This window comes from Callorhinus ursinus, unplaced genomic scaffold, assembly GCF_003265705.2.
Source record: "Callorhinus ursinus isolate GAN/ISIS: 27379988/994484 unplaced genomic scaffold, GSC_fseal_2.0 scaffold13, whole genome shotgun sequence".
Lineage (NCBI taxonomy): Eukaryota > Metazoa > Chordata > Mammalia > Carnivora > Otariidae > Callorhinus > Callorhinus ursinus.
In genome coordinates this window covers 3843587-3861113 of record NW_027397075.1, presented here as the reverse complement: position 1 = coordinate 3861113, position 17527 = coordinate 3843587, and the positions used below count along the sequence as shown (strand labels likewise).

At 42.5% G+C, this 17527-nt stretch overlaps 1 protein-coding gene across 4 annotated transcripts in view; it reads left to right on the top strand.

Annotated features, from left to right (window-relative positions):
• The first annotated feature begins 1227 nt into the window (after window positions 1-1227).
• Window positions 1228-17527, top strand: part of RRN3 (RRN3 homolog, RNA polymerase I transcription factor) — a 30591-nt gene continuing 14291 nt past the window's right edge. For 2 of the 4 annotated variants that reach the window (XM_025855605.2, XM_073899471.1), the window contains exons 1-9: window positions 1228-1362; window positions 2860-2965; window positions 4378-4434; window positions 10291-10380; window positions 10491-10620; window positions 11003-11062; window positions 11422-11485; window positions 12542-12611; window positions 15234-15332. In XM_025855605.2, the coding sequence (XP_025711390.1) occupies window positions 1274-1362; window positions 2860-2965; window positions 4378-4434; window positions 10291-10380; window positions 10491-10620; window positions 11003-11062; window positions 11422-11485; window positions 12542-12611; window positions 15234-15332 (765 nt within the window). In that variant the 5' untranslated portion in view covers window positions 1228-1273. Of the gene's footprint in view, window positions 1363-1400; window positions 1524-2859; window positions 2966-3596; window positions 3858-4377; window positions 4435-10290; window positions 10381-10490; window positions 10621-11002; window positions 11063-11421; window positions 11486-12541; window positions 12612-15233; window positions 15333-17527 lie in introns of those variants that run through there. The other 2 variants (XM_073899470.1, XM_073899472.1) reach the window with 2 other exon arrangements.

The window sequence follows — 17527 nt, the reverse complement described above, 5'->3', positions numbered from 1 at the left end:
GCCATACATTCACGAGTATTCATTTTATTATGTTGTATAACCTATATTAACATATTTTTTCGTGTATGTCAGACTTTTAAAAATGAAAGAATTGTCAAATTGCTTGACAGTGCAGTTAAATTTCTACTGACAGTGTATGAGAGTGCCAATGGACGTGATTTAAATTTTTTCCCTCTGCTTTGGGGATGGAGGGGAGAAGACTCCCACTTCAACGGCTGTCTTGGAGTATCTTTGTGAGCTAAGGCGCAATTTCCTCTGCTCTCAGGACATTGATGATACCTGCCCAACATTCCTAAGGGACTCTAAACCAACGGCGTAAGAAATGGTGGGACTGTATGGAGTTGGCAGAAAGACAGTTACTGATTTTACACTGTTGGAAAATAGAACAGTGCTTTATACTTAACAAGTTGCTGTAGTTGGTTTAATGTCCTTTTGATGGTTCTATACAGCTTCCAAAGGTTGCAACATATTTTCCATTCCTAGAAACAGGGGAGGGGCAATCTATTCTCTTTTCCTCTGCTTCCTTGCCACCCACCATGCCTTTGCACCTGCTGTTCCATGCTGGAAAACCCTTCACTGCTTTGTTGGTCTGGCCGACTCCTGGGCTTCCCTAAAAATTTAAGTTCAAGGGCTAACGCCTCTTACAAACTGTCTCCTCTCACTCTTTCTCATCCCAGATGACCACAGCTCGGAGGTTTCTGGGTAAATCGCTTCGTCAAACCTCAGTTTCCGCAAAGAAAAGATCAGCTTGGATATCTGAGGACAGCGCAGAGGGTACAGAGCCCTTTGCAGATGCTGGGGGGAGCAGCCTAGTTCGAATCCCCCGCCCGCCCCCATCTCTGGGCGGGTTTGGTTTAATTAGAGCCTCAGTTTCTTTAGTTTGACTAAGTGATGCTTTGACTCGGGAAAGTTAATACTCGTGGAAGCCGGCCACCGCTTAGCACCTCCCGGGGGTTCCCGCCCTTCCTTCATGACCCCGGGAACTGCTCGGAGCCGCCAAATATCTCTTCTCTTCTAGTGCTAAGCGCCGCAACCCGCGGGGAAAGTCCTCCAACTGCGAGGAGGGGCCCTGACGCAGGGCGAAGAGGGGAAAGCTTTGGCGGCGCTCTAGCCCGCCGGGAATCGCGCGCTCTCACTCGGGAATCCTGATTGGCTGAAGGCCGCCGCTCGCGCGCGCGTCTTCCGGGCCACGGGGTGGAGGGGGTGGGGGGGGAAATGCCAGAAGGAGTACGACTTCCGGTGAGAAGCGCGGTCATCGCGCTTGTCCGGCCCAATGGCGGCCCCGCTGCTTCACACGCGGTTGCCCGGAGATGCGGCCGCCTCGGCCTCTGCAGTCAAGACGCTGGGCGCTACGAGGACTGGGTGAGAGTCCGGGACGCTTCCTTCTGCGCATCTGGGACTGGAGTCCAGGACCGGGGTTAGGGTAGCGGATGTGAAAGGGCCTGGGGCAGAGCTGAAGGAATCGTGGGAGCAACCGGTAGAGGGTCATCTCAGGTTCTCCGGAGTAAGCCCATGCCCTTTAGGTGGGTGGTAAAGGTGGGAGAGGGGCTGGGAAAATGAATCTGTTCTGCGTTCCAGAGTCCCCTTTTCTCCTCGCGGGGCTCCCTCAGCGCCCCAAGCCTGGGTGCTACCTTCTCCTTTGCTCATCCCTCCCGCTTCTTCGTCTAGACTTGGGAAGAGTTCCCTGACCTCTTTGATTTATCAGGCGAATGCTGTCATTGATGGCAAACGGACTCGTAATTTTCTGTTGATGTTTGAAATGTGTTTCCACATACACGTTTTTGTAACAATCTTGCCTTCCTCAACTTTTTTTTTTAAGATTTATTATCTATTAGAGAGAGAGCGAACGAGCTGGGGGAGGGGCCCAGGGAGAGAGAATCTCAAGCCAACTCCCCGCTGAGCTCCGCGCTGGAGGTGGGGCTCAGTGTCAGGACCCTGAGATCATGACCTCAGCCGAAATCAAGAGTCACATGCTTAACCTACTGAGCCATCCAGGCGCCCCTGTCTTTCTCAACTTTTAAAGCTCCTAACCCCCATAAAACATTTTGGGGTTTAACTTTGAGAGTCATTAGTAAGAGGCTGTGTCCCCGCGCCCCCCCCCCCCCCCTTTGTGTAAAGGAAAAAAATTTCGTGAAACACTTAGCGATTATATCATTCGTGGTATTTATTAAGTGCCTGTACTTTCTTGGTTATAGGCTGAAGACCGTAGTCTATCAAAAGACAACATCTGTGCTCTCAACAGAGCTTACAGTCTAAGGAGGGAAAATCAGTGACTAATAAAAGAACAGCATGGTTTCAGGTAGAGATAACCTGAAGAAATAAAAACAGGGCGATGGGGGAGTGAGGGGATGGATACTTTAGATTTCGGCCCCTCTGACATTTGACCTTAGCTTGAGTGAAGACAAGAACCCAGTGTGTCTAGGTCTGGAGCATGAGTGTTTCTGATAAAGGGAACAGCAAGAGAAATGGGAATCAGCTTGGCAAGTTTGAAGAATAGCAAGGACACTATGGTTGCAGTATGTTAAATGGTTGGAGATGAGGTCAGAGAGGTAGGCGGGGGCCAGATTAACGTAGCACCTTGAAGACTGTCGCAGAGTTTGAATTTGTGTTCTAAGTGAGGTGGGAAACCTTGGGAGAATTTAACAGGAGAGTAGAGTAGCATGATCTGTTTTAAGTTTTGCAAAGATCATTAGATCACTGAAAGAAGACTGTTGGGAGGTTAGAGTGGAAGCAAGGAGGCCAGGTAGGAGGCTTTAGCGATAGTCCCACTGAGTGATGTTGGCTCCATAAATGTTGAGTATTACAATTTTTATTATTCTCTGTCCTGCACTTAATAGTGTGATAATCTTGGTTCTACAGGCTTTCAGATATGCTCACTTTAGAGAATGAGTTCTTCAATTCTCCCCCAAGAAAAACTGTTCGGTTTGGTGGAACTGTGACAGAAGTCTTGGTGAAGTACAAAAAGGTAAAAGGAGATAATGTGAGGTCTGGTGTCTTTCCCCCCACTGCTTTATTGATATGTAATTGATACGTTGAGGTTTGGTCTTTGTTGGTTAGGATACAGTTGTAGCCTTTATACTAAAGACCAGTAGACATAATAAAATGAATTTTAGATGTCAGTCTTGAAGTCAGTTGTTTAATCATAGCATTATGCTATCAGCTCAAAATTAGAGTAATAACCTCTCTGCTGAGGTTGTATGTCTTCAAATGCTTTATTTACGTAGTATCTTTCAAAAACTTGAGCAAGTGCTAGAATAAAAATCATTGGATCAGAGCATTTTCTTTCTTTTTTAAAAATATTTTTTTTTTAAGGATTTTATTTATTTATTTGAGAGAGAAAGAGTGAGTGAGAGCACCAAAAGCGGGGAGGGTCAGGGAGAAGCAGACTCCCTGCTGAACTGGGAGCCCGTTGCTGGCTTGATCCTGGGACCCCGGGATCATGACCTGAGCCGAAGGCAGACCCTTAACTGACTGAGCCACCCAGGCGCCTAAGAGCATTTTATTTCTTAAGGAATTACCTAAGCATTGTTTTGGGACAATAAGCCAGCTCTGTCAATAGGGATTTGTTTTGTTTTTTTGTTTTGGTTCTGTGTTAGTTTAGAAGTGATTCTACTAAATCTCAGTGATGGAGGGAAAATATGAATGTTTGTATTTATATGTATAAGCAGTCTATTTATTTTAATGGTTTTATTTATTTGACAGAGAGAGACACAGTGAGAGAGGGAACACAAGCAGGGAGAGCAGGAGAGGGAGAAGCAGGCCTCCTGTGCAGCAGTGAGCCGGACGCGGGCCTGATCCCAGGGCTCTGGGATCATGACCTGAGCCGAAGGCAGACGCTTAATGACTGAGTCACCCAGGTGCCCCTGTATAAGCATTTTATTTTTTTTTTAAATTTCATTTATTTATTTGACAGAGAGAGACAGTGAGAGAGGGAACACAAGCCGGGGGAGTGGGAGAGGGAGAAGCAGGCTTTCCACAGAGCAGGGAGCCCGATGCGGGGCTTGATCCCAGGACCCTGGGATCATGACCTGAGCCGAAGGCAGCTGCTTAACCACCTGAGCCATCCAGGCGCCCCTGTATAAGCATCTTAAATCCACATATATGAATGGATGGTACCTTGTGTCATCAACTATTTAGGTGTCAGTACATAAGTATACCTAAATGTGAACAACCTTTCAGTATTCATTTAATTTTTTTTCCAAGCTGCCTAGCTCCACTAACGTGAGTTTTTAAATTTTTGGAATTACAATTTTACAATCCAATGATGGGTGAAAGTTATAATGTTCCTTTTGTAATAGTTAAAAGTCCTGCTGTTGGTCTTTAACAGGAAACTGAAGTAAGCAGAACTACTTTTTTTTTTTTTCCGTTCTTGTTTAGGGTGAAACAAATGACTTTGAGTTGTTGAAGAACCAGCTGTCAGATCCAGACATAAAGGTAATTAATTTACATTTGTTCATTAGCAAAGCTGTAGCCACTTTGTACAGATTCAGTTTGCACTTTTGGTCCTGTTCCATCCTCTAGAACTTGCTCTCTGTACGATCGTCACTTGAATGCAGCAGCTCTCAACGAGGGGCACTTTTGCCCCCAGGGCACATTCGGTGATGAACTGGAGACATTCTTGGTTGCCACGTCTTGTGGAGGGAGGGGTACTACTAGCATCCAGTGAGTGGATGACAGGGATGCAGCTACACATCCAGCAATGCACAGGGCGGCCCTCCACAAGTCCGAGATGCCAGGAGTGCTCAGGCTGAGAATCCCTGCTTTATCTTTCCTTTCTGGAACCTCTTTCCTCTATGTGGCATGCTGCTTTCATGTCTCTCTACCGAGAAAACAAAAACACAAGTTGACTTGTCTTTCGAGCTAGTACCCTTTTCATTGTTTTTGGAAATGTTTCAAGAGATGTACCTTTGAAGATATATACCTGTCATGTAGGCACAACTCAATGAATTTTATTTCCCAACTTTGGAAGGAGTAGTCTCTTACCATGGCAGTAGTAGTCACGTTGTCTGGAATCAAATCCTTACTCTTGGTTCCCAGTGTGTGATCTTGGGCAGCTTGTTTAACCTCTCTGCCTCTGTTTTTGTCTTTGTAAAACCAGAAAAACAATAGTGGTCTTTTAAATGTAGAGGTTTTAGAGGATCCAGTGAGTTAATATATGAGAAGCACTTAGAACAGCCCCTGACACAAAGGGCTTTGTTAGCTGTTATTCCTGCTGCCATCCCGCACTTTCTCATTTCCCTGCCTGTTTAAATCCACTGTGAAGTCCTCTGCTGTGATTACTATGACAGAGATTACCAGTCATTTCTTACGTGCTGATTTCAGCAGGCTTTTTTTTTTTTCTAAGCGTCATACGAATTCCATGTAGCAGTTGACACTGTTGGCTGCCCACTTCTTAAAACCTTTCCTTCAGTTTCTGGGATCTTCCTGTCTTATCACTTATGTCTAATCATTCTTGCGACTGGTTATTAAATTTGGTGTTGATTAAGTTTCTAGACTTGACCCTTTCCTTCCTGTAAAAATTATTCCTGCATGATTTCCTTATGCCCTTGTGGCTTTGGAATTCACCTGTGGCCTGGTAACTTCCTGATTTGTATCTCTAGCTCATATTGCTCTTGTGGGCTCTAGACTTGTTTGTTTGTTTGTTTTAAAGGTTTATTTTATTTTTGAAAGATTTTATTTATTTATTTGAAAGAGAGAATGAGAGAGCTTGAGAGCGGGGAGGGTCAGAGAGAGAAGCAGACTCCCCACTGAGCAGGGAGCCCGATGTGGGACTTGATCCCGGAACTCCAGGATCATGACCCGAGCCGAAGGCAGTCGCCCAACCAACTGAGCCACCCAGGCGCCCTATTTATTTATTTTAGAGAGAGCATGCGCACAAGCAGGGGGACAGGTGGAGGGAGAGAATCTCCAGCAGACTCCTCCTGAGTGCGGAGCTTGACATGAGGCTTGATCCCACAACCCCGAGATCATGACTCCAGCTGAAATCAAGAGTCAGACGCTTAACCGCCTGAGCCACCCAGGTGCCCCTCCTGACTTGTTTCTTAACTGCCAGCCCACAAGTATTACAAGTGCCCCAAATTTATCATTTCTCTCTCCCAAACACACTCCTCTACAGTCTCCTTATGGGCTTAACTGATGTATTGCTTACCTAATTCTTGAGCTGGGAAAGACCCTGGGGTCTTTCTTGACTTCGTCACCCCTCGTTTCCATTGATTCACCAGGGCCTTTGGAGGAAAAAAAAAAGTCTTTCAAGGCTTCTTGCATTGTTGGTGCTCTCTTGTCTGGATTCTTCCCTTAACTCCGTTAGGTTGTCTAGGTTTCCAGTTCTCCTCTATCCCCCGTTACCCTCCCCCCCAAATTGTACCATCCACAGTGGAGCCTAAATCCTCTCTAAAGCACACGCTAAACGTGTCATTTTCCTGTGGGAAAACTTCATGCCTTTTGCAGAAAGGCCGAGCTTCTTAGCATGGTGTGCTGCATTTTTTTTCTATGTTTAGTCGCACTAGATACTTTATTCCATGAATTCGCCACTTTATTTTTTTTAATTTTAAAAAAGTAATCTCTACACCCAGCATTGGGCGCCACTTCTGTTCATCTTTATCTCTTTGCATGTGCCTTTTGTGGTTGCAAGAGGTCCTCTGTATCCACTTTAGTTGCTGCCTATTGGAGCATGGGCTCTGGCTACATGGACTCCCTCCCTTACTGACTTTGTGACTGAGGGTAAATACACTGCACTTTTGTGCCTCATTGGCCCCAGCTATAAAATGGGAACCAATGGTAGCACCTACCTCATGGGATGGTTGTAAGGATTAAATGACTTATTATATGTTAAAATCTTAGAACAGTGCCTGGCATGGTAATTACTATATTAGTGTTTACTTTACTGTTGTTATTAGTTTATCTACAAAACTCCTACTATTTGAGATCCAGTTGAAGTATCCTCTTTTTTTAAATTTTTTAAAGATTTTATTTATTTGACAGAGACATAGTGAGAGAGGGAACACAAGCAGGGGGAGTGGGAGAGGGAGAAGCAGGCTCCCCACTCAGCAGGGAGCCCGACGTGGGGCTTGATCCCAGGACCCTGAGATCATGACCAGAGCTAAAGGCAGACGCTTAACAACTGAGCCACCCACGCGCCCCATCTTTTTTTTTTTTTTTTAAGAATTTATTTATTAGAGAGCATGAGCAGGGAGGGGGCAAAGGGAGTGGGAGAAGCAGACTCCCTGCTGAGCAGGGTGCCTGGTGCAAGGCTCGAGCCCAGGACCCTGGGATCATGACCCAAGCTGAAAGCAGACTCTTAACTGAGGTGCCCCTGAAGTGTCCTCTTTAATGGAACTTTCCTTGGTTCTCTCTGAGCACATGGGTGTTCATTTCACTCCATTCCCCACCCTTCCAGTAGATCTTCCTAATTACAAATCTGGCTTACAAGGACTTTGGTTATTTATCTCTGCTCCTCTTTGATTGCCCTATTTTCTGTTGACTTGCTTACCATATACTCCAGCCATAACAGAACTACTTTTGGTTTTCTGAATACATGCTTGTCGCTCTGTGAGGAATGAAGCCCCTAGAGAACACCCAGTCTGTTTATAGACAGCAGAAGTGTCACTTCCTATTTTAAGCTCTCCCTGACCCTGGCGTTCTGTCGGTACAAAGGACCATTTTCTTTGTGTTCTGTTGTTGTTTTTAGGATTTTATTTATGTTTTAAGTAATCTCTATACCCAGCGTGGGGCTCAGACTCACAATCCCGAGATCTAAGAGTTGCATGCTCCACCGACTCAGCCAGCCAGGTGCCCCCACTGTATTTTTTATCAGCACTTCTCATCGGTATCTTGACATACCAACAGTTGCATCAGTTGTATCTGTGTTAGTTCAGAGAGTGTTGCAAGTGATTTGCTTCTAAAAGTGATTTCAGTACTAAAGCACCAGAGTCTGCAACTAGTTTACTTTAAAAAAACGGAGCGGGCGCCTGGGTGGCTCAGTTGGTTAAGCGACTGCCTTTGGCTCAAGTCATGATCCTGGAGTCCCGGGATCGAGTCCCGCATCGGGCTCCCTGCTCGGCAGGGAGTCTGCTTCTCCCTCTGACCCTCTTCCCTCTCGTGCTCTCTATCTCTCATTCTCTCTCTCTCTCTCTCAAATAAATAAATAAAATCTTTAAAAAAAATAAAAAAACGGAGCAGTTTAAATATTACCTATATAATTTTCTTGTACTTTTTTTTAGTGGAAAAGGGATAGGATAGAGTTAACTCATTTTTATTTTTTTATTTTATTTTATTTTTTTTAAAGATTTTATTTATTTATTTGAGAGAAAGAGAATGAGAGATAGAGAGCACGAGAGGGAAGAGGGTCAGAGGGAGAAGCAGACTCCCCGCCGAGCAGGGAGCCCGATGCGGGACTCGATCCCGGGACTCCAGGATCATGACCTGGGCCGAAAGCAGTCGCTTAACCAACTGAGCCACCCAGGCTCCCTAACTCATTTTTATTTGCACATACCTTAGCTGTCTTCTTTGCTTCGGGCCTTGGTGAGCTATCAGTACAGTTATCTTTACTGGTTGTGGACATTATGAAATTACCATAGTGCAAATGAGTTGTAATTTACTTGACTTTACTGCCAGCTTACTTGGGGTTTCATCAGGAAAGAGTCCGTCTCATTGAAATTTGTCACAGATAGCACATCGCATGCAGTCAGCAGTTGAATGGAGTTGGGGAAAAGGCGGTGGGCTCCTTCTCTGTATGGAGCAAGGTATTGTGGGAGAGTGGACAGAGCGTAGGCTCTGACCCAGTCAGACAGGTGTGAACCTAGTTCTTTGTTAGCTTCTCAAATGGGCAGGTTGCTTATTAATTTCTCTTAGCCTCAGTTTCCTCAGCTTTAAAAGCGGAACACCAGCAGTCCATTTTCAGCATTGTTAGGATTAGTAAGGGAGGCGTTTGTGTGGTGTTGGCACCATGCCTGGCACCTGCTGTGTTCTCACTAAATGATACTCCCTATCAGTAGTCTATAATTGCAGGTACAACCCTGGCTGGTAGTAGTCCTTCACGTAGGTACCATACTGTCTGTGATAATCTATCACTAGCACAACACTGTCTGTTAATAATCTCTTGTGATAGATACAACAGTGTAGTGCTTTTGTTTATTTATATGTTCCTTTCCCCTACTGAGTCTTTTTTTTTTTTTAATTTTATTTATTTATTTGAGAGAGAGAATGAGATAGAGAGCATGAGAGGGGAGAGGGTCAGAGGGAGAAGCAGACTCCCCGCTGAGCAGGGAGCCCGACGTGGGACTCGATCCCGGGACTCCAGGATCATGACCTGAGCCGAAGGCAGTCGCTTAACCAACTGAGCCACCCAGGCGCCCTCCCCTACTGAGTCTTAATCAGCAATAACCATTTCTTTCAAAATTGGGGGTTTTTAGTTTGTTCTTATGTATTTGTGCATATGAATTAATACAATAAATTTTATATTTAACCTATAGCATATTTTATACATGGTTTGTTTTCTTTTAGCAGTTTTTCCCATGTCACTAAAAGTTATTAATGATGCACAGTAATTTTATTGCCTAAAAAATACTTCATGGAGTAGTGGAGCCAACATTTATATATAACACATCTTTTTTTTTTTTTTTTTTGAGAGAGAGAGGGAGAGAACGTGCACGAGCAGGGGGAGGGGGCAGGGAGAGAGAGATTCCTAAGCAAGGTCCACGCTCAGCGCAGAGCCTGACACGGGGCTCGATCTCAGGAACCCTGAGATCATGAACTGAGCCGAAAAAAGAGTCAGATGCTTAACCACCTGAGCCACCCAGGGGCCCCTGTCTATAACAGATCTTAATATATTTAAGTCTAGTTACAGGTTGGGTTGAGAAAAAGTTATATGTATTGATGTCTCTAATTAATTAGCTTAGACTGAATATTAACATGTTTTCACGTCAGCATGAATATAGAGAAATTGAGGTAACTCTTGGTCCTTGTGGTCTTACAGTATTTGAATCTGCTCTGCTCTTTCTGCAGTTTGAAAGATTCCCACCTGTCAACTTTTGAAGTGTTTCCACTTATTTCCTGTATGTGAGAGTTACTATGTTGCTTTTTTAAAAAAAACAGGAAAAAGTATTGCAACATCCTTCTGTTTTGATATAAACTAAGAAATTTTCATTCCAATTTTGGCTTCAGTGCAAGTTTGTGACTTTTTTCTCCTAATTTAAATATTATTGGTAGGTGCTTGGTGCAAAATAGGTATCATCTTTTTGTTATTTTAGAGGATTTGTGATTTTGAAAGCACTTTTCTTTGTTTATCTTAAGGATGACCAGATCATTAACTGGCTGTTAGAATTCCGTTCTTCCATCATGTACTTGACTAAAGACTTTGAGCAGCTTATCTGTATTTTATTGGTAAGTTTGCCACTTATTTCACTGACTAGTATGTGATTTGGTACTTTGAAAACAGAACACATTGTATCAGTAAAATGTTTCTTATATGTTTCTTTCCCTCCCACCTCTAGAGATTGCAGTGGTTGAATAGAAGTCAGACAGTGGTGGAGGAGTATTTGGCTTTTCTTGGTAATCTTGTATCAGCACAGACTGTCTTCCTTAGACCATGTCTCAGCATGATTGTTTCTCATTTTGTACCTCGTAAGTGGTTCTTTGCTTTCTTTGCTTTCTCATTTTTTAAATACCTCTTTATTAAGATACTACCTTCTCAGAACCCTGTGGGGATTGTGCCAACATGGAAAATTCCTGAGATGCATATTGGCAGCAGTTTTGGTACATGTCTGTTCCCTATAATGATTTCTATGGAAGCATTTAGATTTGTTGCTGTGATTTTTTTATGTTAAGTGTTAGAACTCAGGAATTTTTAGCTTTACTTATAAAGTTACTTGACACTTTTTTTTCTTTAGACTCCAAATTCAGTCATTGTACTAAGTTTGGACAATGGAAAAATCACTTTTTTTGTAGCTGTTGATGTTTAGGTCGGTGACAAAAAGAATGACATATTTTGTTTTTCCATCAAAAGCCCGAGTGGTCATTAAGGAAGGTGACATCGATGTTTCAGATTCTGATGATGAAGATGATAGTAAGTATAAACAGGATTAAACACGGGATGCCTCCTGTGTCTGAGAGAATGCTGCTGAATGATAAAGTATAGGGCAACCCCAGGATTTATTCTGATGGGTAGGCTGCAACAAATGGCAACCTCTGATGGAATCTTTTTGGTTACATTCAGCATTAACATGTAACCAGTTGCCCTTAGTGCATTACTTATGTAGTAAGTCCACTTAGTCTTCATTGATGGTTGGTTCTGGAGAAGAATCTTAAATTTAATATTTTGCTAGTAAATGATTCAGTTTTGGTTAGCGGGTGTTTTTAGCTTAAAACATCATTTTTCAGTTTTCAATTTTATCTTTATGCTCATACTCACTTTTCTCCTTGTAGATCTTCCCGCCAATTTTGACACATGTCACAGAGCCTTGCAAATAATAGCAAGATATGTCCCCTCGTGAGTATCCTTCTGTTACTTACTTTGAATCATGGTCTTTAAGTCTCAAGAAAATTACGATCAATTAGTAGGAACTTAACTATGTTCATAGCATCAGAACTCAAGTTGTATGCTACATGTTTTTGTATCTTGTTGTTATAACATTCTACAAAATGGCATTTTAGTTCTCTCTTCATTGTCTTTATTTAAATTAAAAATTAATTTAAGAATTAATGACTTAATTAAAATTATTTAAATTCTTACTTGGAGCTTGTGTGCAAATTTTCCTCCAAATTTTGTATAGTGGTTGGAATTTTGCTTTTATCTTCAACAAGATGTGATATCCAAAAATTTTCAGTGAGCAACCCTTGTGTGCTTGTGTCATGCCATATAAATAAAAATTGCAGTTCTAATATTGTATGTTGATTACATTTGAATATTTTTTTCCCTAAGGATTTATTTTATTTTAGAGAGGGAGAGCCTGAGAGGGGGGAGGGACAGAGGGAGAGAGAAAGAATCTCATGCAGACTGCCCTCTGAGTGCTGTGGGGCTCTGTCCCCCAAGCCTGAGATCATGACTCCTGAGCCGAAATCAAGAGTCAGTTGCTTAACCAACTGAGCCACCCAGGCGCCCCATATTTGAATTTTTAAAAAGTTATAGTTCTAAGAAAAAACTTGGGTTTCTTTTGGAAGAGTAGACTTCAAGTTCTCTCTGTAAGTTTATTATTTGCTAACTTAAAAAATTACTCAAGTTGATGCTTTTTTCTCCTTTTTAAAGTAATATATGTGGGAAAGCACTGCCGTGGGAAACATTTAGATTTTAAACTGAAGCTCTCTTACTTTTGTAGAAAAGAATCCCCCTTTTTATTTTGCTATTGATATCAAAGTTAATAAAAGGTTATTTTTCCCTAAGGTATTGTAGATTTTCTCTGAAGCTGTGTGTTTAAGTTCTGATTATTTGAAGTAGTTAGTTCCATTTGTCTCCTGCATCCATATTTGCTCTTAGAATGGAAATGTCACCTTCCAAGAAAGTCGTTAACATGCATTGATTTTTAAATTTTTTTTATGTTTTAAATAGGACACCGTGGTTTCTTATGCCAATATTGGTGGAAAAATTTCCATTTGTTCGAAAATCAGAGAGAACATTGGTAAGCAATCTTTTCATGGGGAAAATAATGGAAAAGTTATGATTTAGTTTTAGGTGATGTTACATCTTTTTCTTAGCAGTTGTTTTCCAGATTAAAGTCAAGACTAGGAATGTGACTCACATTCCTTTCTTAGGAACTCACTGAGGATCCCCAGTGCCTTTTTCCCTTTAAAGTGCAGAGTCCATTTCAGAAATATCTGAATAGGCTTAGTGATTATACAGATAAAAATTACTAGAAGGTAGTAGTTTATACATTATAACCAATTGTAAACATGCCTTATTTGAACATGAAGGCGGAACCGTCTATGGATGAATTCTTAAGTTTTTGTGTAATATTTAGATGACCTCTGGTTTTCAATAATGAATAGTGGTTTCCTACTAAGCATAGCTTATTTTTTCCTAAATAAGGTATTATAAGTATTAAATACGGAGTTAATAAGGTTTGCTAATGTTTGTGATAGTCTGCTTCAAGTGGCATATTATAAATCTTATATCTCTTATGAATATAGATATAAAAATTCTCAATGTACTAGAAAACTGCATTTAGCAATGTAAAGAGTTATGCACTATGACCAAGTGAAATTTATCCTAGCACTGTATGGTTCATTTAATACCTGTTAAAATCAGTGAATAAAACACACCACGTCAGTGGAATAGATGACAGGAACCACATGATCATTTCAGTAGATGCATTGTCAAAAGCATTTGACAAACACCAGAACTCTTCCATGACAAAAATAGAAGGGAACTTTTTCAACCTGATAAAGGACATGTATGAAAAACTCACAGGTAGTATCCTATTCAGTGGTGAAAGAGCTTTCTCCTAAGATAAGGAACAAAACAGGGATGTCTGCTCTTGCCCTTTTGTTCAGTATTATACTGGAGGTTCTAGCAGGGGCAGGTGGGAAAAGGAAAAGGCATCTGGATTGGAAAGGAAGAAGTAAAAAATGCCTGTATTTGCAGATGACATCCTACATTTAGAAAAATCCTGAGGAATTCTCAAAACACTATTAGAAGTAAGATGAGTTCAGCCTGGTTGTAGAATATAAGATCAATATACAAAAGCCAGTAGTACAAGATAATTTAATGGGGCAAAGAACAGTCTTCCACAAATGGTTGTGGGACAAGCAGAAATCTACATGCAAAGAATGAAGCCAGGCCTCCCCTCACACAGTAAACAAAAATGAACTCAAAGTGGATTAAAGACCTACATGTAAGCTAAAAAAAGCTCTTAGTAAGAACACATAGGTAAGCATTTTTGTGACCTGGGATTAGGCAACAGTTTCCAGATAGGATGCCTGAAACACAGAGCCACAGAAAACTAGATGAGTTCAACTTCTTTACAGTTTACCTGCTGTGCTTCATGGACACCTTCAAGAGAGTAAAAAGACAACCCAAACAGTGGGAGAAAATACTTGCAAGTTGTGTATATCTAGGATATATGAAGAACTCTAATATTTTGATAATAAAAAGGCAAATAACTCAAAAATGGACACACAATCTGAATGGATATTTCTCCAGAATTGATACACTTATGGTCAGTACGCACAGGAAAAGCTCAACATCACTAGCTGTCAGGGAAACGCAAGACGAAACCATAACGCAGGATCCCACTTCACACCTGCTGGGATGGCTGTACTCAGAGGGACAGACAGTAACAAGTAGTGGTGAGGATGTGGAGAAGTCAGAACGCTTGTTCCATCGCTGGTGAGAGTGGAGGATGGTAGGTGCCGAAGTGCTTTGGGAAGGCTTCTTGGCCTTACCTCAGAAAGGTTAAGCAGAGAATTGCCATACAACTTAGCATTTCCACTGCTAGGTGTCTATCCAGCAGAAAATGTATGTCTACGCAGCACCTTACACGAATATTCAAAATACGGAAACAACCAAATGTTTATGGGCCAATAAATCAACAAAATGTGGTATGTGTATACAGTGGGTATTATTTGGCAAAAGAACAGAGTGGTTTACTTGCCACAAAGTGAGTGAATCTTGAAAACATGCTAAAATGCCACATAGTATAAGAGTCCACTTCCATGACAGCCTAGCATAGGCAAGTTCTTAGAAAGCAGATCGGTGGTTACTTAGGGCTTGGGGGGAGGTACATTACTGAAAGATAATCCTATCCTTTTTAGGTGATGAAAATGTTCTAAAACTGGTTGTGGTGACAGTTGTACAACTCTGAATATACTAAATACTGTTGAATTACACACTTTAGATGGATGAATTATATCTCAACAAACCTGTTTAAAAAAATACTGTGGAAGTATACAGATTACAAATTTAATTAACAGAGGTGGGGTGGAGCGCCTGGTTGGCTCAGTTGGTGGAACATGTGACTCTTGATCCTTAGGGTTGTGAGTTCGAGCTCCACGTTGGGTATAGAGATTACTTAAAAATAAAATCTTAATAAAACCAACCTCCCCCAAACAGATTTAATTCACTGAGGGGTAATTAGATTACTTATACTGAACATTGTGTTGATAGAGGAACAGTATAGTTTCTGTGTCGCTGGACAGTCTATTTTTTCTATTTAATTGAAACTAAAGATTGTGTAATTAATGTTTTTCTTGTCATTATGAAACATTTATCCTCTGTTGAAATGTTTTGTCTTTTTATGTTTTAGGAATGTTATGTTCATAATTTACTAAGGATTAGTGTATATTTTCCAACCTTGAGGCATGAAATTCTGGAGCTTGTGATCGAGAAGCTACTCAAGTTGGATGTAAGTATTTGATAACCTGTTTTTCTCATTGATTTTCATTTATTAAATACATAGTCATAGTATGTGAAACAATAGAAGCAATGATGGAGAAGAATCCACATTTCCACCTTTGATTTCTTTGAACATTTCTTGAACTTGATGGATATGCTGGTTGGTTATAGATGGTCCCATCTCTCATGATTGGGGAACAAGGCATTAGATGGTCACACACATGTGAAAGTACAGTCGTGGTAAATGCTATGAATGGAACACATGTTGTTACGTGCTGGAAAACCTGATGTCGTGTGAAGGGGTCAGGAAGGCATTCCTAAGGAAGTGATGTTGAATAATCTTTATACCCTTTTTTAAAAAAGAGGCCTGCAGTGGGGGACACCTGGGTGGCTCAGTTGGTTAAGCGACTGCCTTCGGGGGCGCCTGGGTGGCTCAGTTGGTTAAGCGACTGCCTTCGGCTCAGGTCATGATCCTGGAGTCCCGGGATCGAGTCCCGCATCGGGCTCCCTGCTCAGCAGGGAGTCTGCTTCTCCCCTTGACCCTCTTCCCTCTCGTGCTCTCTATCTCTCATTCTCTCTCTCTCAAATAAATAAAATCTTTAAAAAAAATTAAAAAAAAAAAAGCCTGCAGTGGGAATGAAGGAAAGTGGTGGGTTCTAGTGACATGGGGGAGGAAAGGCAAACTGGTCCTTGAGCCCGGGTTGGAAGTGGAGAAGTAGAGGGTAAGAGAGCAATTGCTCCCTGGGGAATAGAGTTGGTGTTAGCAGTAAGGAGAAAAGTCAGGAGGAGGTTGAAAGAGGAAGCGTTCTGTTGTGGATGGACTGGGGTGCAGCTGGGGCGCCTGATGGAGAATGGTCAGCGAGCAGTGGTAGCGGCCGGGAGGGGCCAGGGCGCACCTGTGCGGGGATGCTGGTGAGTCGGGAGAGAGGAAGTGTAATGGGGGGTGGGGAAGGCAAGTACAGACACCTGTGGAGGATCTGGAAGAAGGAAGGGTTTGGCCAGTGGCGTGAGCTACTGTTGACGTTTTTAAGGAGGATGAACAGAGCCAATGTCCTTGGATTTGTTGATTCGGTGGGAGTCTGCTGCTGTGTCCCTGGATGGGACGCACTGTGTTTCAGGGGAGAGTGCGTGGTTGGTGAGTGGGGCTGCTGGAGGCCTTGGTGAGGGTGTAGGAGGCGATGGAGCAGGGCTGTTGGGGGAGACGTGAGGTCTGTGGACTGAGGAGCTGTGAGTGATGGAGGAGAGCCCCGATACTGTGGGCAGGGGGGGAGCAAGGTAGCAGTGCGGCAGGCCTGGGATGAGCTGGAGGGTGGCAGGCTGGCGCGATGCTCACTGGGAGGAATGCTGTCTGGCCGGCTGCACGTATCATCTGTAAAGTCTTCCCGTGGTTCATACTGTGCAACAGTGGCGAGCACATGTAGAAAGGAGGTCATGTAGAGAGAGTAAAAAATGCATGATTTGAATGTTGTGTGAAACGAGATAGGGTTACATACCAAAATGAATATTCAGTAATTCCAGTTGACTTGCATTTTGTCATTTTCCTGCTCAGTTGATGGATGATATGCTTCTTGTGCAACATGTAAGAGTTGGAATGAATGTTCAGTTTGTGGAAGCTGATTTAGACTAGCACACTGCATTTCATAACGATTTTATAGAAGTATGTAGTGGAAGGGATGTGATTTGTAGTCTTGTAAATTCCTTTGTGACCCAGACCAGTTGGTAGGTTTGCACCGTAATTGTATATTGAGTTACAGTGCCAGAAAGGATGCTTATGTGGACCCCTTCAAAGTATGTATATCAGACGAATTTCCAGTCCCCGAATAAAGTAGTTGTATTTTTCTTTTTTTTTTTTAAGGGAGAGAGGGAGCAAGTTGGGGGAGGGGTGCAGAGAGAGAGAGGGAGAGAGAATCTCAAGCAGACTCCACCCTGAATGCAGATACCAATGCGGGGCTTGATTTCACAACCCTGAGATCATGACCTGAGCCAGAACCAAGAATCAGATGTTTAACCGACTGAACCACCCAGGTGCCCCAAAATAGTTGTATTTTTTTTTTTTTAAGATTTGATTTATTTGAGAGAGCACATGAGAGTGAGGGAGATTGGAGCAGAGGTGAAAGGGTGAGGGAAGGGCAGAGTGAGAGGGAGAAGCAGGTTCCCTGCTGAGTCGGGAGCCCTATTCTAGGACCCAGGATCATGACCTGAGCT